The sequence below is a fragment of the Panthera uncia genome, assembly GCF_023721935.1.
Source record: "Panthera uncia isolate 11264 chromosome A3 unlocalized genomic scaffold, Puncia_PCG_1.0 HiC_scaffold_11, whole genome shotgun sequence".
NCBI lineage: Eukaryota > Metazoa > Chordata > Mammalia > Carnivora > Felidae > Panthera > Panthera uncia.
In genome coordinates, this window is record NW_026057578.1 from 89,366,422 (window position 1) to 89,389,276 (window position 22,855).

The 22,855-nt window shown below is 35.9% G+C and overlaps 1 protein-coding gene and 1 pseudogene across 5 annotated transcripts in view; both read right to left on the reverse strand.

Annotated features, from left to right (window-relative positions):
- GCFC2 (GC-rich sequence DNA-binding factor 2) overlaps positions 1–22,855 on the reverse strand; it is a 128,993-nt gene that overhangs the window by 25,249 nt on the left and 80,889 nt on the right. For all 5 annotated transcript variants that reach the window (XR_007462264.1, XM_049651798.1, XM_049651795.1 and 2 more), the window contains exons 3-9: positions 21,188–21,412; positions 19,968–20,065; positions 16,845–16,960; positions 4,261–4,447; positions 2,174–2,297; positions 1,124–1,205; positions 527–639 (exon numbers count right to left, since the gene is read on the reverse strand). Coding sequence is in view for 4 of the 5 variants with exons in the window: in XM_049651798.1 (XP_049507755.1) it covers positions 527–639; positions 1,124–1,205; positions 2,174–2,297; positions 4,261–4,447; positions 16,845–16,960; positions 19,968–20,065; positions 21,188–21,412 (945 nt within the window). In the remaining variant the exon portion in view is untranslated. The remainder of the gene's footprint in view (positions 1–526; positions 640–1,123; positions 1,206–2,173; positions 2,298–4,260; positions 4,448–16,844; positions 16,961–19,967; positions 20,066–21,187; positions 21,413–22,855) is intronic.
- LOC125937156 (ragulator complex protein LAMTOR1-like) lies at positions 10,827–16,837 on the reverse strand (annotated as a pseudogene).

Below are 22,855 nucleotides of genomic sequence, written 5' to 3' on the forward strand. Positions count from 1 at the left end.
TTTCAAAAGATTTTAAGTAATCTTTACCCTAAACATGGGCTCTAACTCCTAACCCTGAGATCAAGAGTCGCATGCTCTACCAACTGAGCCAACCAGACACCCCTAAATTTAATTGTTTTCAATTAAAAATGATAATATAGAAGGTATACAATAGAGAAATGAAACCAAATTGTTCATGGCTCCTTTATAAAAAATAAGAAAAGCTGAGGGAAAAAACTATAAGGATGCAGAAAACTCACAATGTTCCTCCATTTTATCCCATTTTTTCAAAGGTAGGAAAAATCTTTTTTTTTTTTTTTAAGTAAACTCTACCCCCAGTGTGCAACTCGAACTCATGACCCCAAGATCACAAGTCATATGCTCTATGGACTGAGCCAGCCAGGCACCCCAGGAAGTCTTAAAGGGGAAAAAAATGTGTTCCTTTTTCCTTGAATTTCCCCAACGATATTTAAGAGCAATCACAGCAAAGCATTTCCTACCATTTCGATACTTCAAATTAAGACATATTAGAAACCTGGTAACTGACCTTGGGTTTTTTGGAAGTCAATCATGTCTGCTAAAGACAGTTCATCATCACTAGATGTCCCTTCCTGATGATCACAATTCCCAGAAAGTGCCCTTGCTTGTCTTCTTTGTGACCTATGTTTTGCAATAAACCAAAAACAAATTTAAAACAGTTCCTAAAAACAAAAAAAAAAAACCAGTTCCTGCTGAAAAGAAATACTTTAAAACAAAAACTAGGAGTCATCATTTATTTACAATGTCTAGAATATATACCATATTATTATTAGCACACAATTTTGTTATTATTTTTGGCATTTTAGCTTCGTTAATCTGAATTGGTGGTTCTCCCTCTTTTTCTTAAAGTACATTCCCATGGGCTACCCAGATTTTAAAGAGGGGGTAACAATATAATAACTTCTAGTTATAAGCAAGTCCCAGACCAATAAATGCCATCTTACCCATTCCTTTTGAACCCTGGAGGTAAGGACTGTTTAACTAAATTTTGGTTTTATGTCATTCTCACAAATTAATGTTCAGTTATGGTTATTATACCATATGGGCTAACTATGGTTAAGTAGTGAAAAATACTTGCTCAAGTCTTCACTTTATATATAGCTACCTTCGAGATTCAATCTCTTCCAAAATCCATGGAGTTTTTTCACCTACAGCCAAACTTCCATTCGTTGATGTCTCAGCTTTGCCTGTTAACAAAGAAAATTAATTTCATGCTGCAAATTCTTAAAAGAAATAAAATGAAACATTCTGAAAACAAAAGTTGTATTTTGGGTGTATATACATGTAGGTATATATATAAACACACTTACTTTGCTTAAATCGCATACTTCATCATATAACGAAATTATAATGTTAACTCCGTATCACAATATTGATAGGCATTGAGTCTGCTAGCCTAAGATACCCTGGCTGGTGAATATAGTTCAGCACTTGAGAACAGTAATAAAATTCTACCGTGTTTCTTTTTCTTGTATTCTTTTTCAGGTGTTTTCACCAGTTTTTTTTTTGTTTTTTTTTTTCTCATCCCTGAATTACTAGAAATATTTGCATTACCAGTAAGTTATTCATATTATTTGTTACTTTGGTATGTACCATAATTTATAACTAACTACAAGTCATGTGTTTGAAAGTCACTTTGCTTTAATCAGCTACTTGGTTATGATCTCATCTCCTTCACTATTCCCCAACAGAACCTAATCAAAGGAAGGCATCTCTGAAAATACAAAACCAGTGTGAGAACTAAAAGGCAGCATCCAAATCTTATTTGAGATCTTACAGATGATTCTCTACTAAAACCCACCAAAATGTCTTTAACCTCCACACCTAATCCGTGGATCAGCCATGAAATCTTTAAGTTAGATTTCTGACACAGCCTACAGACTTATGTCAACTCATCTCAACAAAGTCATTATATAGCTATATATTGTCTCAAATACCAAATGATTAGAAGTTGTAATTTTTATTTTTTTTTGTCTTAGGCTTAATTCAAGATATTTTGAAGCCTTAGTTCTAAATATTTTGGGGTTTTTGCAAAGAAATAGGTGAAAGGTTAGTGGGAAAATACACAAAAAGGCATTTTTTTATACAGAAATAAAAATATTTTTATTCTCTAGCTGATAAATCATAAATGATATTGAATATTAAAAACACTAACGTGATAATTGTTGTAAATACGTTGATTCATGTTTTAATTCATCTTGCCTGCGTTTCATAAAGGTCATGGCTTGTTTTAAAAGGAGTGCATGCATGGATGACTCTATTTCTTGGATTCTGATAATCTGAAATACACATATAAGTAACATTTTGTAGGTCATCAATAATCAATTATAAAAAGTAATACTCAGATAAGCATATGTATGTGCTCAATACTCATATAAAAGAAACATTTCCAATACTACCACATTTTAATTAAAAAAAGATTGTGAGATACAGACCTGGCTGCCAATACTTTAATATTGATAATCAACTTACTGCACTGTAACAGCTATAAATATCATAAAAAATGAAAGCAAATGGGTTCAAGTCTGGAACATGGATAGGAGTGAATAGATAAGAAATAGGATTTTTTTTTTTTTTTTAATTTTGAGAGAGAAAGCACACGTGCGTGAGTGAGAGAGGGGCGGGTTGGGGGTGGGGTGGGGAGAGAATCCAAAGCAGGCTCTGCACTGTCAGTGTGGAGCCTGATGTGGGGCCTTAACTCACGAACTGTGAGATCATGACTGAGCTGAAATCAAGAGTCGCATGCTCAACTGAGCCACCCAGGCACCCCTAAATAGGATTCTTTTTTATTTGAGATATTAGGAGGAGAAAATAAAGGGTACAGATATTTTTCATAAGCCAAGGGGGCAGACTGTAGGAGAGCACTTGAGGAAACTGTTAAATCTGAAAAAAGGGGAGAATGGAAGAGACCTAACCAGACAGGTAAGAAAGCTATGAAGCAAAAATGAATGATTAGTTTCTTACATTTCTTGAGCAACAATTCTCCCCACTCCAATGATGTTCCCATAGCAGCTGCCCTGGGTACATCAATGTGTAGGCCAATGAAACTTTAATTCTTCAAGGATCGATGAATTAAGTTGTATTGCAATAAATACTTCAGAAAGTAACTACCAAGTGACAGTAAAAGGCAGTCAACTTGAAACAACTGGAGAGAAAAATATCCAATTATTTGGTAATATTTTAAATGTAAATAAAAAGCAATGAAGAAAGTAGAGTGTATTTTTTAAACGGTTTGTCTACTTAAAAAAAAAAAAGTCAACTCAAGACCCAAATGTAAGGACTTAGTATGTATAAAACAAAAGCAGACTTATAAAGGGAAAGAATGATTCATAAATCTGATTAACACAAAAATGTCAAATGATCAGGATGTCAAAAAAAACACTGCAAACGAAATCAAAAGACAAACTGGAAAGTTTACCTATATCAAGTGGCATTAAAAATTTTAAGCAGTAAAGAATTTTCACCATATAAGGAAAAAAAGGAAAAAAAAAGAAAAATTGCCAATATGAAAAAAGATAACAAGGCAAAGAAAACTCACAAAAAGAGACTGCATGTGTTAATAAAACAAAGGTTTTGTTTGAGATCAAAATAAGTATGTACAAGCAAAAAACATTATTTATTAAAAAAAATTTTTAATGTTATTTTTGAGAGAGAGTGTAAGTGGAGGGGGGGAGGGCAGAGAGAGAGAGAGAGAGAGAGAGAGAGAGAGAGAGAGAGACAGAGACAGACAGAAGATCCTAAGCAGGCTCTGTGCTGACAGCAGAGAGCCCAATGTGGGGTTCAAACTCATGAACCATGAAACCATTACCTGAGCCAAAGTTGGATACTTAACTGACTGAGCCACCCAGGTACCCCTGCAAAAATCATTTTTTGAATGAAGTAAGCTAAAAGTAAAACTGATGCAATCTTTCTGGTATTCAAATAATTTAGCAATGTTTCATAAGCCTTAAAAGATATTTAGAAATTTTGACTTAATAATTCACTTTCTAGGAATTTTTTTAAACAAATGGAATTTTAACACAAAAATTTATATACAAAACTTTGTTATTTATAATACCAAAATAATTGCAAAAAAACCCCAACTGTCCAATATTAAGGGGATACTTAATATCACAGCATGTCAAAAATGTGTAGGAAAACCCTGAAGGAAATTAGTTGTGGGATTTTAGACTTTCAAAAAAAAAATCTCATGGTAAGGGGATTTCTTTATAAAAAGGAAATATTGTATTTATGACCATGTACCTTTTCATTAAGACAGTCAATTAAATTTTCCACATAAATTTTCATGCTTTTATAGAATTTAAAATTTAGAGCTTGATTTGATGAATTCTCTAGTTTCTGGATGGTATTCTTCGAACTCTTGACATCTTGTATGTATTTTTCATATTCCCTCAGGTGTGAGCGGTGAGTATCCTGTAGCAGTGTTAATCTAAATAAACAAAATAAAAATAAATGAAAACTGCCTTGTTTCTCCAACTTTGATTTCTACCACGATAACTATCAATCTAATGAAATTTTTTTTAAAGCTATCTTACAGAGCCCACCAAGGAAACGGACAAGCCTATAAACCTGTGTTTATGAGACGTGCTGAGCAAAGGACACCACAATGAAAAAGGTCTCAAAGGAAAAGGGAGGAAAGGACACTTACAGGTTTCAGGTGCTTGAGCTAATCAGAGGATAATTTTACAGTGAAAGTTAGTAAGTGTGGATTGATCAGAATTTGTAAACTAGGTGAGTTGCGAGACAATCCAAGGTCTTATATTTGAAATACGGGAATCCATGTGGAGTTACTGTTAAATCAGTTTGTGGTCTTTCTTCGAATATGGGTATTACTGAATAAGCTGGTATTAAAACCATTTGAACATGTTATGATTTGGTACAATTTAATGTTTTATGACTCGATGGTTTTATCTGTCATTAGAATTTGATGTTCTTTCAGGCATATTTCCTGTTTTTGCTGTAGTCCCCCATACACTGCTTTATTGATAACACAGCCTACTTTTATTTTATTTTTTAAAATTTACATCCAAATTAGCACATAGTGCAACAATGATTTCAGGAGTAGATTCCTTAGTGCCCGTTACCCAACAGCTTACTTTTTTTTTTTTTTTTTATAACTCTTATTAGTATCACATGTATCAACTAACGTAGCAAGAAACAAATGTCAAATATAATTCAATGTCTGCTTATTTTTTAGAAGTCAGTTATCTCTCTGTATATTTGCCAGTAGAGGAATAAGAAACACTATTTCTTTAAAAATATCTGGAATGTGTTTTCCACTAATATTCGACACTGTGAGTACATTACAATTTGAGAATTAACTACAAATGAAGTAACAAATTCATAGTATGTAGACTTGAACTTTTTAAAAAAAATTCAACTCCTTCAGCTAACTTGCTGTGTATAATGAAAAATCATTAGTAAACACTTGCTTAGACCAAATGTCATCTTTTTTTTTCTTAAAGACCAAAAATGTCTTCTAAGTTTCCCTGGAACAATGACTAATGCGTTCGTCTTTCCAAGTTTTTCCTTGCATTATGTAAAGAATAGAGACAGTTAAGAAATAAGACAATGATGTACAGAAAGCATTAAAAAACTGCTTTAATTAAGTGGAATATTATTGGTTATAGCAGTAAGATCATAAATACATATTAAATGAAAAAAGCAAGGTAGAGAACAGGGGATATAATGTGCTTTAGTTGTGTATAAAAAATGGGGCAATATAGAAGTATATATGTACTTGTATAGACATACATACAGACTACTTCTGGAATGGAACATAGGAAACCGGGAGGAGTGGTTCTTTGGGGAAGGTGACTTCCTTTTCTCTGTATATCCTTTTGTACCATTTGATTTTGTCTAGACAATAAAAACGTATTTTCTTTTTAAAATAAACTCAGTTAATGAAAAAATAAAATACACTAAATTTAAAAATAAAACCTATCCAGATAAAATGAAATGCTACTCTCTATTAGTGATCTGCTACCTTTTTTCCCTATAATGCATGCAAGACAACTCTCTCAAACACAATTCCAAAAAAGGCAAAAAAACAAGAACCGCTAAGTCCTGAATTATATGCAATTCTACATGCAACAGCTGTAATTCTAGCTCTTTTCTTTCAGTTAACGAAGGACTATCAGAAGGACAGTAAATAGGGAAGTTATTACAAAAATAATACTGAATCAAGGCAATTTTCATCATTTAACATCACTACTGAAAACTAATCATCTAGAATAGAGGTTGGCAAACATTTTCTGTAAAGGTCCAGATAGGAAATATGGTTGCTGTTGCAACTACTCAATTCTGTGATGTAGCTAAAGCAGCCCTATCAAATTTACAGACAATATGTAAATGCACAAGTATGGCTGTGTCCCAATAAAACTTTACTTACAAAACAGGGAGTGGGTGGGGAGTTTGCCAACTCACTATAATACAGAGGTAGCCTAATATCTAAAAACTGGTATCATCTAAAGACTTTTATGTTTATTTCACTATACAATGCTATTGAATGTCCTTTTCTTTGTCAAACCATATAAATGAACAACTATGACCAATATATTTTAGCTGCAATATAATTAAGAAGTGAAGCTACTTTAAAGCTGATTTATATAAAAGACACAGGGTAAGAAAATTTTGAACCTATTACCAAGTATTAGAAAAAAAGTTCCTATTAAAAAAAAAAAAAAGGCAAAGAAAACGTTCTTTATGAATACTAACTTTGGCAGGAGAACCAAGTTCTCTCTTTGTATCACATGTTACATAGGACTATTTAAACTTTTCCTATCATACTCATTCTTTCAAATATCTAAAGAAGCACACTAGATTCTGAGTAGTAAAACAGAAAAATATTTAAGACAAAACAACCTATCATGATGGGTTTGCCTTATCTTTAGCAAAACATACTATTTATATTAATACTCTCCACTTAAGAGATAAGTTTTAATAGGAGAATAAAAGTTAGATGTGTCCAGACTGGCAATCTATTTCAAGAGCCATAAAAATATGCATAATTTTACCCAGGTCACCTTTCCTCAGACATTTAAGAAATAATGTAACAGATTAAATAACTTACAAGAACATTCATTATCTTTAGCATTATTTATGAGAGAAAACTTAGAAGTCAGAATGTCCAACAGAGAAATATTTAAGTAAATTATTATAAATCAAGTATATTAACAAAATATGCTTATTTTACTGCAGTCAAAAAACATGTAACAAAATTTATAATCTTAACCTTATTTTTAAGTGTGCAGTACAGTATTAACTTTATGCACACTGTTGTGAACAGAACTCTAGAACTTTTCATCTTGTAAAACTGAAACTTTATACCCACTGATCAACAATTCCTCCTTCCTCTCCTCCTAACCATGGCAACCACCATTCTATTTTCAGTTTCTAAAAGTTTGATACTTTAGAAAGATCATGTAAATAGAGTCAATGTAGTATTTACCTTTTGTGAATGTCTTATTTCATTTAGTCCTCAAGGTTCTTGTTGTAGCATATACTGAGATTTTCTTTTTTAAGATTGATAATACTCCACTGTATGTAAAGATATTTTTTTTTTTAAAGGTTTATTTATTCTCAGAGAGATAAGCACATGCTTGTGCACAGGGGAGGGGTAGAGAGAGGAGAGGGAGAATCCCAAGCAGGCTCCACGTTGTTAGCGCTCAGCCCTACGCAGGGCTCAATCCCATGAACCCGTAAGATTATGACCTGAGCTGAAACTAAGAGTTGGATGCTCAACTGATGAGGCACCCAGGCGCCCCTGTAAATTGTTTTCTGTCTTGTGTTATTTTGTGCACATACACACAAACACAAAAGTGGAATTGCTGGATCTTATGGTATTTCCATTTTTAATCTCTTGAGGAATCTCCATACTGCTTTTCACAGCTGTGGCACCATTTTACAGTCTCATCAATAGCGTGTAAGGGTTCCCTTTCCTTTGCATCCATGAGAACACTTATTGTTTTCACAGTGGCCATCCTAATCATTGTGGCTTTGATTTATAATTTCCTGATGTTTAGTGATGACCATTTTTTTCATATGTTTTTTGGCCACTAGTATGTCTACTTTAAGAAATGTCTATTTTTCAGTTGGATTTTTGTTGTTGCTGAGTTGTACGAGTTCCGATACTTTGGATCAGATAGTTTGCAACTCTTTTCTTACTCCACAGTGTGCCTTTTCACCGTTCATTATTTCCTTTGCTGAGCAGAGGCTCTTTAGTTTTAGTTTGATGTAGTCCCACTAGTTTATTTTTGCTTGTATTGCCTATGCTTTTCTTTCTCAAGACTGTTTTGATTATTGGTTTGAATAATCAAAACAGTCTTGAGTCCTTCCAGATTCCATATGAATTTTAGAATTTTTTTCCTATTTCTGCAAAAATTGCCACTGAAAATTTGATAGGGAATGTACTGTATCTGTTGACTGCTTTGGGTAAAACTGGGTATTTTAACAATATTAAGTCTTCTAATCCATGAACATGAAATGTCTATTTATGTCTTCTTCAATTTCTTCCAGCAATGTTTTATAGTTTTCATTGTACAAATCTTTTAACTCCTTCATTAAGTTTATTCCTGAATTTTATTCTTTCTGATGCTATTGTAAATTACTTTTTTTAAACACACTCTTTGGATTTTTTATGGTTAGTCCATAGAACCATAACTTTTTGTGTTGATTTTGTATCCTGCAAATTTGCTGAATTAGTTCTAACAGAGTTGTGTGTGTGTGGAGTCTATTTAGAGTTTATGACATATAAGATCATATCTATATAGAGTTAATTTTACTTCTTCCTTTCTTATTTGGCTGTCCTTTATTTCTTTTACTTGCCTGAATTCTCTGGATAGGACTTCTAATTCTTTGTTGCACAGAAGTGGCAAGAATAGGGGTCCATGCCTTGTTCCTAATCTTACAGGAAAAGCTTTTGGTTTTTCACCATGGCTTATATTAGTTGTGGGCTCTTCCTATACGGACTTTATTATGTTCATAAATTTCCTTCTATCCCTAGTTGGTTGTTTTTATCATGAAAGGGTATTGAATTTTGTCAGGTGCTTTTTCTGCCATCAACTGAGATGATCATGTGGTTTCTGTCCTTCATCCTGTTAATGTAGTGTATCACACGAACTGATTTTTGCTACCAATCATCCTTGTATTAAGTAGATCTCACTTGGTCATGATGCAGAATCCCTTTAATATGTTGTTGAATTAGGTTTGCTAGTGTTTTGTTGAGGACTTTTGTATCAGTATTAGTCAGGGTTAGTGGCCTATAATTTTCTTGTTAATATTTTTGTCTGGGCTTTGGGATTAAGGTAACACTGACTTCATAAAATGGGTTTGGAAGTGTTCTCTCTTCTTCAGTTTTCTGGAAGGGTTTGAGAAGGAATAGTGTTAATTCATCTTTAAATGCTTGGTAGAATTCTCCAGTGAGACCATGTTATCCTGGGCTTTAGCTAGTAAGGTTTTGATTCAATCACCTTACCAGTAATAGGTTTGATTAGATTTTTAATTTCCTCATGAATCAGTCTTGGTAGGTTGTACATCTCTAGAAATTTAACAATTTCTTCTTGGTTATCAAATTTGTTGGTGTATAATTGTCCATATTAGTCTCTCTCTCATGATCCTTTTAATTTCTGTGACATGTTTTAAGTTTTTGATTTGAGCCCACTCCGTTTTTTACTTAGTATAGAGCTAAAGATCAATTTTTGTCAATTTTACTAATCTCTCACACAAAAAAACAAACCCAACTTTGTTGATTTTTTTGTTGTGTATTTTCTGTTACCTCTGCTTTAATCTTTATCATTTCCTTCCTTCTGTTAATTTTGCACTTAGTTCTTTTTCTAGTTCACTGAGGTGTAAAGTTAGGTTGTTGATTTGAGATCTTTCTTCCTTTCTAATATAAGTGTTTATTGCTATAAATTTCCCTCTCAGTAATGCTTTAGCTGTGTTCCCTGTTTTGGTATATTGAGCATTTGCTTTCATTTTTCTCAAGAGATTTTAAAATTTCTAATTTGATTTCTTCTTTGATCCACTAGCTGTTCAAATGTGGTTTAATTTCTACATATTTATGAATTTTTGCTTTTCTTCCTGACTTACAGTTTCATTCCATTGTGTTTGGAAAAGATACTTGGAAAGACTTCAATATTAAACTTGTTAAGACTTGTCTGCTACCTCACATTTGATCTACCTTGAAGAGTATTCCATGTGTGCTTGAAAAGAATGTATATTCTGCTGCTGTTGGGTAGAAATGTTCTGTATGTCTGGTTAGGTCCATTTTGTTCAAGATCACAGTTTCCTCATTGATTTTCTGCCTGGATTTTCTATCCATTATAGAAAGTGGGATACTGAAGTCTAATATTATTACTGTGTTACTATTTCTCTCTTCAGCTCTGTCAGTATTTGCTTTACACAGGTGCTGTAATGTTAGAGGCATATATAATTGTTTACTACAATTCCTGATAAACTGATCCCTTTATATCCTATGTCATTGTCTTTTAAAATAGTTTTTAACGGGGAGCCTGGGTAGCTCAGTCAGTTGAGCATCCAACTTTGGCTCAGGTCATGATCTCACGGTTCGCGAGTTCAAGCCCCACGTTGGGCTCTGTGCTGACAGCTCAGAGCCTGGAGCCTGCTTCAAATTCTGTGTCTCCCTCTCTCTGCCCCTCCTCCTCCTGCACCCTGTCTCTCTCTCAAATAGTTTTTATGCCACTACTGTTCTTTAGTGTACTATTTGCATGTGATATATTTCTCAATCCTTTCAATCTCAGTCTCTATGTATTCTTAAATCTACGTCCGTCTCTTACAGACAGAATTGGATTTTGATTTTTTTAATCCATTCAGCCATTCTGCTTTTTGACTGTAAAGTAATATTAATACAGAAGGACCTGCTATTGCCATTTTGTAAACTGCTTTTTTGTTTTAAAGTTTATTTTGAGAGCGAAAGCACCCATGCACACTACTGGGGGAGGGGCAGAGAGAGGGAGAGAGAGAATCCCAAGCAAGCTCCCTGCTGTTGGTGCTGAGCCTAATGTGAGGCTTAATCTCATGAACCTGTGAGATTATGACCTGAGCAGAAATCAAGATTCGGATGCTCAATGAGGCACCCAGGTGCCCCTGTAAATTGTTCTCTAGCTTGTAGTTATTTTGTGCCTTTTCCTCTCTTGCTACCTTAGTGTTCTGAATTTGTAGTGACATGCCCTCAGTCTTTTCTCATTTTCTTTTGTGCTTCTATGCATTTGTGTGTGTGTGTGCACACACCATGGGGATTACAAAAAACATAGTTCTAATAATCTATTTTAAGCTGATAACAACTTCAATCACATACAAAAATTCTTATTCCTTATTTCTTCCACTTGTTACTGATGTCCCAAATCACATTTAAAAAATTTTTATTCATTAACAATGTTATAGTTTTTTGTGTTTATCTTTTAAATTTTATACCTGAACTGATTTTTACATCACTCTTAGAATACTACACGATTCTCTATTTGTCTACTTAATCTTTACCAGCTTTATATATATGTATTTTAAACCAAAGCTGTGTCAAATTATTATTTTCTTTAAGTAAACTCTGCACCAAACATGGGACTTGAACTCACAACCCTGAAATCAAGAGTTGTATGCTCGCCTACTGACTAAGCTAGTGAGGCACCCCAGACAGCCTTAGATTTTCATATGCTTCATGCTACTGGCTGGCCTCCTTCCATTTGAACTCGAAGGACTTTTTTTTTTTTTAAAGTACACTTCCTTTATTCAGGGTGATAAACCAAACCAGAATCCCAAACATGTAAAAACCCAAGGTGCTAGAAATACAAAATTAATTCACATTCAAGCTTGTCTAGAGCCTGGCTACAAACCCTAGTGAGGTGCATGTGAATACTAAGTCATGGAGAGGGGAACAGGAGTGAGGCCAAGAGAAAGGGTAGAAAGGGGCTCCCACAGTCCCCCTAGGGATCACTTCACAGTGGTACCTCTACCTTCCCAGTGACAGTGAAGGCTAAGTCCTAACCTTTTAACCCCCACCCATCCCTAGCCAGGGCTTTGAATGCCAGTCCCAAATGGTTTTACCCTCTCTTGCCCCATCCTCACTTGCTCAGACTTCCAGCCTCACTCTTCTCCTCCTCCATACTCTTCTCTGTGATTAGTACCAGATTAGGGTACTATTTGAACTACAGTGAAACTAGGGTAGAGAAGTTAGGTACTACTTGAACTACAGTGAAGCAGGGTAGAGACAGGTGATAAAAGAGCAGTCCAAGAATCTCCCTCTTCATGGGATCCCAAACTATACAATCAGCTCCTCTTTCGCGTCTGCTTGGATTTGAGAAAGTGCACTGTAGGCATAAGCAGCTATCCTGGAGACCCACTGCAAGTCAGAAAAGGAGATGGGCTTGCTGGCCAGCACTTGGGACTGGCTGGTAAGGCATGGCAGCGGCAGCAGCTTCTCCCAGTGGGTTAGGCTGCTCAGCACAGCCAAGTGGGTGCCGTACTCTCTTGCCTGGCCTGTGTACTTGTGCTGCTTCATGCCCTGGGAGTCTGTAGCAGACATGTCAATGATATTGCTGGCTCCCTTAGCAAGCATGGGGAGAGCAGGGCCTGCTCATCTATGTGAGTGGAAGGCAGGCTGGTAGTTGGGCTCAGCTCCATTGAAGGCTTTGGTAGGGGGGCTTCTAGGGTCAAGCAGTAGCAACTGCTCCTCTTGATCTTTATCTCAGTCCTTAGTCTTACTGCTCTAGCAGTGACCCATGGTTGGGGTCGGACCCGGTGTTCAAGTTGCGCCGAGGAGGAACATGTCCAATGGCAGCCCTTTTAGTCACATCTTGAAGGACTCTCTTTTTAAAAAAAATTCTAATATTTGTCTGTTTTTTATTTTATTATTATTTTATTATATTTTTAATGTAATTTATTGTCAAGTTGGCTAATATACACTGTATACAGTGTGCTCTTGGTTTCGGGGGTAGATGCCCATGACTCATTGCTTACATACAACACCCAGTGCTCATCCCAGTGCCTTCTTCAATGCTCATCACCCATTTTCCCCTCTCCCCTCCCATCAACCTTTCTGCCTCCCCCCTATTAACCCTCAGTTTGTTCTCTATATTTAAGAGTCTCTTATGGTTGTAATAAACGATTTCACATCATGATCCCATCTATGACCTAAGTCATATACGGATTATATCCTTCTTTTAACAGAAACTAAAACATAAAAAGGAAAAATGATCTGTTTAAGGTTACTTATTGAGTCAAAGACATAGAACTCAAATATAAGCTTTCTGTTATTTAATTCTTGTTCAACTTTTTTTTTTTTTTTTAATTTACATCCAAGGTAGTTAGCATATAGTGCAACAATGATTTCAGGAGTAGATTCCTTAGTGCCCCTTACTCACTTAGCCCATCCCCCCTCCCACAACCCTACCAGTAACCCTCTGTTTGTTCTCCATATTTAAGAGTCTCTTAGGTTTTGCCCTCCTCCATGTTTTTATATTATTTTTGTTTCCCTTCCCTTATGTTCATCTGTTTTGTCTCTTAAAGTCCTCACATGAGTGAAGTCATGATATTCGTCTTTCTCTAATTTCACTTAGCATAATATCCTCCAGTTCCATCCATGTAGTTGCAAATGGCAAGATTTCATTCTTTTTGATTGCTGAGTAATTCTCCATTGTATATACATACACCACATCTTCTTTATCCATTCATCCATCGATGGACATTAGGGCTCTTTCCATTCTTGGTTATTGTTGATATTGCTGCTATAAAACTGGTCTGCATGTGCCCCTTCAAAACTGCATACCTGTATCTCTTGGATAAAAACCTAGTAGTGCAATTGCTGGGTTGTAGGGTAGTTATAATTTTAATTTTTTGAGGATGCTCCATACTGTTTTCCAGAGTGGCTGCACCAGTTTGCATTCCCACCAGCAGCGCAAAAGAGACCCTCTCTCCGCATCCTCGCCAACATCTGTTGTTGTCTGAATTGTTAATGTTAGCCATTCTGACAGGTGTGACATGGTATCTCATTGTGGTTTTGATTTGTATTTCCCTGATGATGAGTGATGTTGAGCATTTTTTCATGTGTTGGTTGGCCACCTGGATGTCTTCTTTGGAGAAGTGTCTATTCATGTCTTTTGCCCACTTCTTCACCGGATTATTTGTTTTTGGTGTTGAGTTTGAGTTCTTTATAGATTTTGGATACTAACCCTTTATCTGATATGTCGTTTACAAATATCTTCTCCCACTCCATCAGTTGCCTTTTAGTTCTGCTGAGTGTTTCCTTCGCAGTGCAGAAGCTTTTTATTTTGATGAGGTCCCAACAGTTCATTTTTGCTTTTGTTTCCCTTACCTCTGGAGACATGCTGAGTAAGAAGTTGCTGTGGCCAAGGTCAAAGAGGTTTTTGCCTGCTTTCTCCTCAAGGATTTTGGGCTGTCTTATGTTGAGGTCTTTCATCCATTTTGAGTTTATTTTTGTGTGTGATGTAAGAAAGTGGCCCAGGTTCTTTTTTCTGCATGTCGCTGTCCAGTTTTCCCAGCACCATTTGCTGAAGAGACTGTCTTTATTCCATTGGATATTCTTTCCTGCTTTGTCAAAGATTAGTTGGCCATATACTTGTGGGTCTGTTTCTGGGTTCTCTATTCTGTTGATCTGAGTGTCTGTTTTTGTGCCAATGTTTATTTATTTTTGAGAATGAGAGAGAATGAGAGAGAATGAGAGAGAATGAGAGAGAATGAGAGAGAATGAGAGAGAATGAGAGAGAATGAGAGAGAATGAGAGAGAATGAGAGAGAATGAGAGAGAATGAGAGAGAATGAGAGAGAATGAGAGAGCGAGCAAGCAGGGGAGGGGCAGAGAGAGAGGGAGATACAGAATTCGAAGCAGGGTCCAGACTCTGAGTCGTCAGCACAGAGTCTGACGTGGGGCTTGAACCCATGAACTGCAAGTTCATGACCTGAGCTGAAGTCAGCATTTAACTGAATGAGCCACCCAGGCGGTCCTTGAAGGACTTGTAATAACAATTTTTTGTAAGGCAATTCTAGTGGTAATGGACTCCCTTGGTTTTTATTTATCTGAGGTCTTTATTTTTCCTTCATTGTTGAAGGACATTTTTACTGGTTATAATTATCTTGGCTGGGAGTTTCTTTCAGCACTTTGTACATATCATCCCAATCCTTCCAGCTTATAAAGCTTCTGTTGAGAAATCTACTGATAATCTTAGGGGGCTCCCTATTATGTGAAAAGGTGCTTTTGTCTCGCTGCTTTCAAAATTTTTTCTGCCTTTGAAAATTTGATTGTCTCAGTGTGAGCTTCTCTGGTTTATCCTTCTAATCTTTTGAGCTTGAACCTGGATGTCTACTTCCTTTCTCAGATTGGTAAGTTTTTGGCCATTAGATCTTCAGACAAGTTCCTGCTCCACTCTCTTCTCCTATGTGGACTTCCATAATGTGTACATTGTTCTGCTTGATGTGTCCTGTAAGTATCTTATGTTTTCTTCATTTTTCTTCATTCTTTTTTCTTTCTGTTCCTCTGACTTGTAATTTCAAACCAATGGCCTTTGATGTTACTGCTTCTTTCTTCTGCTGGATCAAGTAGGTTGTTGACCCCCTCTAGTGAATTTTTCAATTCACTTACTGTATTGTTTGGCTACAGAATTTTTTTTTTTTAATAGTTTTGTTTTGTTGATATTCTCACCTTGTTCATGTATTGTTTCGCTGATATTGTTGTGTGTGTTCTCTTCTAGCACATTCAGCTTCTAGAAGTAGATTATTCTGAATTGTTTGTCAAGTAATTCATAGATCTCTGTTTCTTTAGAATTGGTTCTAGAGATTTATTTTGCTCCTTTGGTTGTGCCAGGTTTCCCGATTTCTCCGTCTCTTGTTATTTTTTGTTGTCTTGTACATTTGAAAATGCACTTAAGGGAAATAGCTTCATATAGTGGAAGAACATCACCAATCAGCCTGGCTAGAGATCTGGAGGGCAGGGAGAGGTCTTCTCAAATCTTTTACAAGGAATACATCTCCTCTGGGTTTCTATATGAAACTTCCCTATATGAATTTGTGGGTTTTTTAGGTGTTTGTAGTCTCTTGCTCCCTTTGGTGTTTGTCTGAAGTCCTCTAGGCTTTCTGGGTGTGCAGCAACTGAGCTCTCTTTTGTTCTCTGTGGCCCCCAGATATCCAAGGTATGACATTCAGGATGCTGACATAGACAAGGCAGGAAACAGTCCCTCAGGCAGTTCCTCCAAAAGCCCAAACATTAGATGTATGTTTCACTCTTCTTTTTTCCTCTCAATGGAGAAGCTGTGAGCTGGGCTTTTTTGCTCTCTCACAAGCAGTGTGGGCTTGCAAGAGTGGCTGATGCCACTGAAATGAAATGGCTTTCTTACCCATTACAATGTGGCTCTTCTTGGCTTTGAGCTTGTTTGGGGTAGTGCAACTTTCTAACTGGTTTCTGGAGTTCTCATAAAGGCTTTTTGGACTGTATATTGCTAAGTTGGTATTCTAGGAGGAAATGAGGTATGGAGTTTCCTACTATGGCATCTTGCCATCACTCCCAACTTATTATTTTTAAAAATTAAAGGTTATTTAACAATGCAGATACAAGCTTACAAAAATATTAAAACAAGAATTTAATACTTATGAATTTTAACCATGTGGTATGTATCTATTATAAAGATTAAAATGACCTATATAGAAAGGAAATCAGTTGTACTAGTGGGGTAACACAGGTGATGCTATTTTTTCCTACAAATATGTTTAATATTAGTGTTTGTACTTAATAATTAAAAAGAACAGTGCTTTTTTCACTATTAAATGTCTGGGACAAATTATTTTAAAATCAATACTACTTACCTAGTATTTAATTGCTTCTTTATAATTTCTAAATTTACTGGTGGAAATGAAGTGGAAGTATCAAACTTCTTCACTGTCTGAGATTCACTGTTGTAGGAAAGATCTAGGTCTCGTCCCTGAAAATATGAAAATTTGTATTGTTTTAAAAAACTCATTAATGTTACAAATATCAACAGCATGAGAGAAGACTGGGTATCCAATGTCTCACCAGCTCAAAATTCCATGCCTTTGACATTTTTCATAGTTACAATAAAATGTTTTTATAATTCTCACAGTTTTAAAATGTGGAACTTTAAATATGCATGCAAGAGGCAAATTACAAAATCTTACTTTTCACAAAAGCTTGCTTTTTGGTTATTATTTATTTTAGAGAGAGAAAGAGAGAGTGCACAAGTGGGGAGAGGGGGAGAGGGGCAGAGGGAGAGACAGAGGGAATCTTAAGCAGATTCCATGCTCAGTGAGGAGCCTGACGTGGGGCTCAATGCCATGACCCCAGGATCACGACCTGAGCCGAAATCAAGAGTTAGACCCTTGACCAAAAAGCCACCTGGATGCTCCCCATATTATGCAATTTTAAAATTAGTTATAACTATGTAATAGAAACAGGGGAAAACATTTATAACATGTCAAGCAAACAAACCAGAATTTGAAATTGTATGCTATTGTGGTTCCCAAACTACATGCCAAGGCATCCACGTGAACTCAGAGGGATGCTATGAAATATCTTAAATATACATTTTATTTATTTAAAAAATTTTTTTTTTAATCTTTATTTTTGAGAAAGAGAGAGAGAGAGACAGAGCATGAGCAGGGGAGGAACAGAGAGAGAAAGAGACACAGAATCCAAAGCAGGCTCCAGGCTCTGAGCTGTCAGCACAGAGCCTGACACAGGGCTTGAACCCACGAACTGCAAGATCATGACCTGAGCTGAAGTTGGACGCTTAACCAACTGAGCCACCCAGGTGCTCTTAAATATACATTTTAAATATAAATATTTTAAATATTTTCAGGGAATACATATTCATCATTTATTGAACTACTAGTTTTAACTAGTTCATAGCTCCAACATTAGATTGTGCTACAGTCCTTTGATGAAGTCTTATTAGTGAAGGTGGGTTTTTGGTGGATATAATAAAAAGCAAGTACCTACTGAAAATCAATTTAGAAAGGAGAATGGCAGTGTCTAATCTTGAGATGTCATGCAGTGCCCAAGAGGTGCACACATTTCATTAGTAAGTGTGGTTATTTAAAAATGAAATTAAAAGATTTTTTTTCTTCAATCTATCAGTGTTATTTTTTCCAAAGACTACTGAGTTATTAGGACATAAATAGTATTAAGTTCTATCGCCCTAAGTACTCAATAAATGGAATTGCTTTAGTACTTCTTTTGGCCTAAGGGCATCAGAATAAAGTTAAAGACACTGTGGGTTCCATGAATGGGAAGTCTGGGAATTTCTGATATACACTATGCCTATAATTAAACAAATACTTAAAAAGGAATTACACAAACCTGAGCAGAGTAAGGACTGTGACATGTTTTTTTCTCCAAGTATTTTTTTTTCATTCTGTTGTTACACTGATTTTACTAAAAAGGGGAGGGGGAACCTAAACCTATTATAGTTATAAAAATAGCCCTCTAAATCATTTCTCTGGTCAGAGATTTCTAAATATTGTTACAACCAAAGACTTCCCTTTACTTAGCTTCTTAGTTTTAATAACACGGAGATCTTAACAATACTTTATTTAGAAGAGCAAATAATCTTTCAAAGCACTGTTTTTTGCTTTGTTTCTTGTGTGTGTGCAAGCAGGGGAGGGGCAGAGGGAGAAATTCTTAAGCAGGCTCCATGTCCAGTGTGAAACCCAACATGAGATCTCATGACTATGAGACCATGACTGGGGCTGAAATCAAAAGTCGGACACTTAACCAACTGAGCCACTCAGGTGCCCCTCAAAGCATTACTGTTAAACAGATTAAAAAATAATAACTTTATATTTATGTAATGTATCAGCACTTTATTTTAAATCATTATGATTTTGAGACTTATAGCCACCTACTCATGTAGGTAACATTATCTTCCCATTTTATTGAAGAAAAAACAGATTTAGAAACTTTGGGGAGCCTCAGTAGCTCAGTTCATTAGGCATCTGACTTCAGCTCAGGTCATTATCTCATGGCTCCTGGGTTCAAGCCCTGCATCGAGCTCTGTGCTGACAGCTCAGAGCCTGGAGCCTGCTTCAGATTCTGTCTCCCCTTCTCTCTGCTCCCCCCCACCGCTCACACTCTGTCTCTTTCTCAAAAATAAACACTATAAAAAAAAAAAAAAAAGAAAATTAAATAATTTGCTCAAAGTTTCACAAATATTTATTGACCACTCACAACATTAGGCACAGAAGGATAAAACACTGAATAGTTTATAATTCTCGACCTCACGGAGCATATATTTCAGTGGTGTAGCCAGAACCCAAATCCAGGACTTTTGAGCTCAAGAACAATTATTTTTTATTAGTTTAACCCTAAACATATTTGTTTAAACTTTATATTTACACACCCACCGTACGTTGCAGTCACCATAAAACTAAAGATTAAAAAAAATGGTCCCCTTAAATGGCCTAATATGTGGAAGGTGTTTATAATCTAGTGGGAAAAGAACATGGTATATAAGGTGTAGTGAGTTGAACAGTGACCGAAAGATAGGTCTATGTCCTAACCCCTAGAACCTGTGAATATGAAGTATTTGGAAAAAGAGTCTCTCTGTTTGTAATTAAGCGAAGTATCTCAAGATGAGAACATCCTGCATTATCTAAGTGGGCCCTAAATCCAATGTTAAGTGTTCTTGTAAAAGACACATAGAAGCACAGAGAAGAAGGCCATGTGAAGGAGACAGCAAGGGGTTATGCAGTCACAAAGCAAGGAACACCTAGAGTGACCAGAATTTGAAAGACAAGAGAAGATTCTTGCCCCTAGGTCTTCAAAGGGTGCACAGTCCTGCTAACACCTTGCTTTCAGATTTCTAGCCTCCACAACTGTGAGAAAATCAATGTCAATTTTAAGCCATCAAATTTGTGATAATTTGTTATAGCAGCCACAGAAAATTAATACACATGGTATAAAAAAATTATTACCTCTGTGATTTTAACTGCTTTCCTCATCTGCTGCCGTTCCCAAATATCTTGAGTTTCATCTTCCTGACTTTCTTCACTTGTTTCTTCATTTCTAGGTGCTAGGGGAAAAAAAAAAAATCATGAATGGTATTTTTGCATTCTAATAGCATCAGCTAACATTTTTGGGGGGCTTATAATGTGCTGCTGGCTTAGCAGCTTTACATATGTTAACTTATCCTTCACAATTCAGGGAAGAAAGCACTATTATCATCCTTATTTTATAATGAGGACACTGCTATCAGGAATTTAATAATAACTTGTCTGAGGAATGTGCTGAAGTGGAGACCTGAATCTGGGAATCTGTACTCATCACCAAACTGTCCCACTAAAAACACTTCCATAGTTTCACATATGGAGAAAAAAAACTTGAAAAAAAATGAAACATTTGGTATTCCTTAACAGAGATTATAAATTCTTTTTTTTAAATGCTTATTTATCTTGAGAAACAGCAAGAACCCACACACGAGCAGGGGAGGGGCAGACAGAGAAGCAGAGAATCCCAAGCAGGCTCTGCGCTCGATCTCATGAACCATGAGATCATGACCTGAGCGGAAATCAAGAATCAGATGCTTAACCTACTGAGCCACCCAGGTGCTCCCAGAGATTATAAATTCTACCTGAGAATCTAAATATTGAAAAATAATTTCTGGGTTATAAAGAACCAAAAGTCTCATTCCGAAAAAATATTATTTGAAGTGAAAAAATTTTGGTAAAACATATTATTGTTTATAAATGAGAAATGTGAGAATAGTCCTTTGAGATCCAAAGACTATTGGTTGAGGAAATTTTTTATTAGAGCAGGGGAGATTTTAATAAATGAAGCCTAAAATCTCTGTATATGCTTCCATGTTAAAAAAAAAAATCTTTACAAAGGTTATAATGAAAGTTTTCAATATCAAAAATAAGACTGCACAATTTTTTAATCTGTCAAAAAAGATCAAGTGGAGGTCAGACAATATTAAATATTATTACACATTATGTTTGGTAATAGTATTTTAATAGATTTATCTTTTACAGACTATGATGTCATTGACCAAATTGGTATTAAATAAAAACCAACTTCTAACACCTTTTAAAATATGAGACATTACATTAAGTTTTTATGGAGATTTGATCATGATAGTATATTCCAGCGAAAAATCCCTTAATGTTCACATATTGTAAATAAATTAAGTATGTACTTGTTTCATCAGCCATCCTTTGTCTAAGTGTTTGAGGCTTTGGGGTAAACGGTATTCTCTTTTCATGGTCATCAGGCTCACTCTCAGGATCTTCATCACTGTTTTTCTTCATCCCAGTGATGATAGAGGTATGTTTTACATCCAAAGAAATATAGTCTTCTTGGGTCCTGGCCAATTCACGTTTCCTGCGGGCTGCCTGAATAAAAGCTGCATCAGGGATATTTACTGAAAGAAACAAAGAAGGAGACACTGAAAACCAAACACCAACAGAAATACATATTCCCTGTATTTAAATAAAATAAAAAGGCACATTTTTCTAATTTTTTCACTGTTCTGATAGAATCTAACTACACAGCTCAAAACTTACATCCATTATGAAAGAAAATTATTTTTATAGAGATTAAATATAAATTAGAAAATTAACCAAGTCTAGAAGTTTCAGAAAATATACTGATACCACTTCATTTTATCTTTGAGCTCTCTTATTCATCAGATGTTGTTGCTGACTTTTTGTTGAGGGGTATTTCTCACTTCCAGAAGCTCTGAGATTGTGAGGGGAGTAGGGATGTGGAGAGCTGAACAGGGAGTTGCTGAGTCAATGAGAACTGTAGACGTGAGAATGATGGGGGAGAGGCCAGTTAAGACTCACAAAGACGGACGCTGTATTATGCCCTGCCCTACCCCAGAACATCCAAGCATAGAGGGAGTGAGAAAGAAACTAAAACCACACAGCCAAGTCAGTCTCTAAGGTCCTGTGGTGATTTCCACATGAATAAGTGAAAAAGTGTAAAGAAAATAATCAGGTTCATTGAAGAATATTTAAGTGACAACTTTTAATAGAGCCTTGCTTTAGTTTATTAGTTTTTTGTTTTCATGTTTACTTTTGAGAGAGTGAGAGCATGGGTGGAGTAGAGAGAGAGAGACAGAGGATCCAAAGCAAGTGCTGTGTTGACAGCACAGATGTGGGACTCAAACTCACCAACTGTGAGATCATGACCTGGGCCAAAGTCCGATGCTCAACCAACTGAGCCACCCAGGCGCCCCTAGTTTTAGTTATTTTATAGAGTATAAACCACATTAATGTGGACTCTTCCAACTCAAAACAAGTTTCTTCATGCATGATCTAAGCTGAAATTTACCTTAACTTTCTGGAAAAAGAACAGTTTCTTAAGCAAAATACTAAGGTAAACAAAATGGGAAAAGAAATTTTCACTATTTGAAGCACTTTAAAATGTTAATTAGGGATGTCAAGCCACCAAGGCTCAAGTAAAATGTTCTAAACTTTACCACAAACTGATCCAGATTCTTTTTTTTTTTTTTTTTTAAGTTTTTTTTTCTTAATGTTTACTTTTGAGAGAAAGGGAAAGAGACCCAGAGCATGAACAGGGAAGGGGCAGAGAGCGAGCGAGACACAGAGTCCAAAGCAGGCTCCAGGCTTTGAGCTGTCAGCACAGAGCGTGATGTAGGGCTTGAACCCACAAACTGCAAGTTCATGACCTGAGCTGAAGTCAGATGTTTAATTGACTGAGCCACCGAGGCACCCATGGTCCAAATTCTTTGAGAAATAGAAAAGGTCATGTGCCTGGAGACGTGAAAACGTTCCAACTTTTGAAACAGAAAAAAAGAGACAATTCAGAAATTACTGACCAAAATGCCTGACACCAGTCC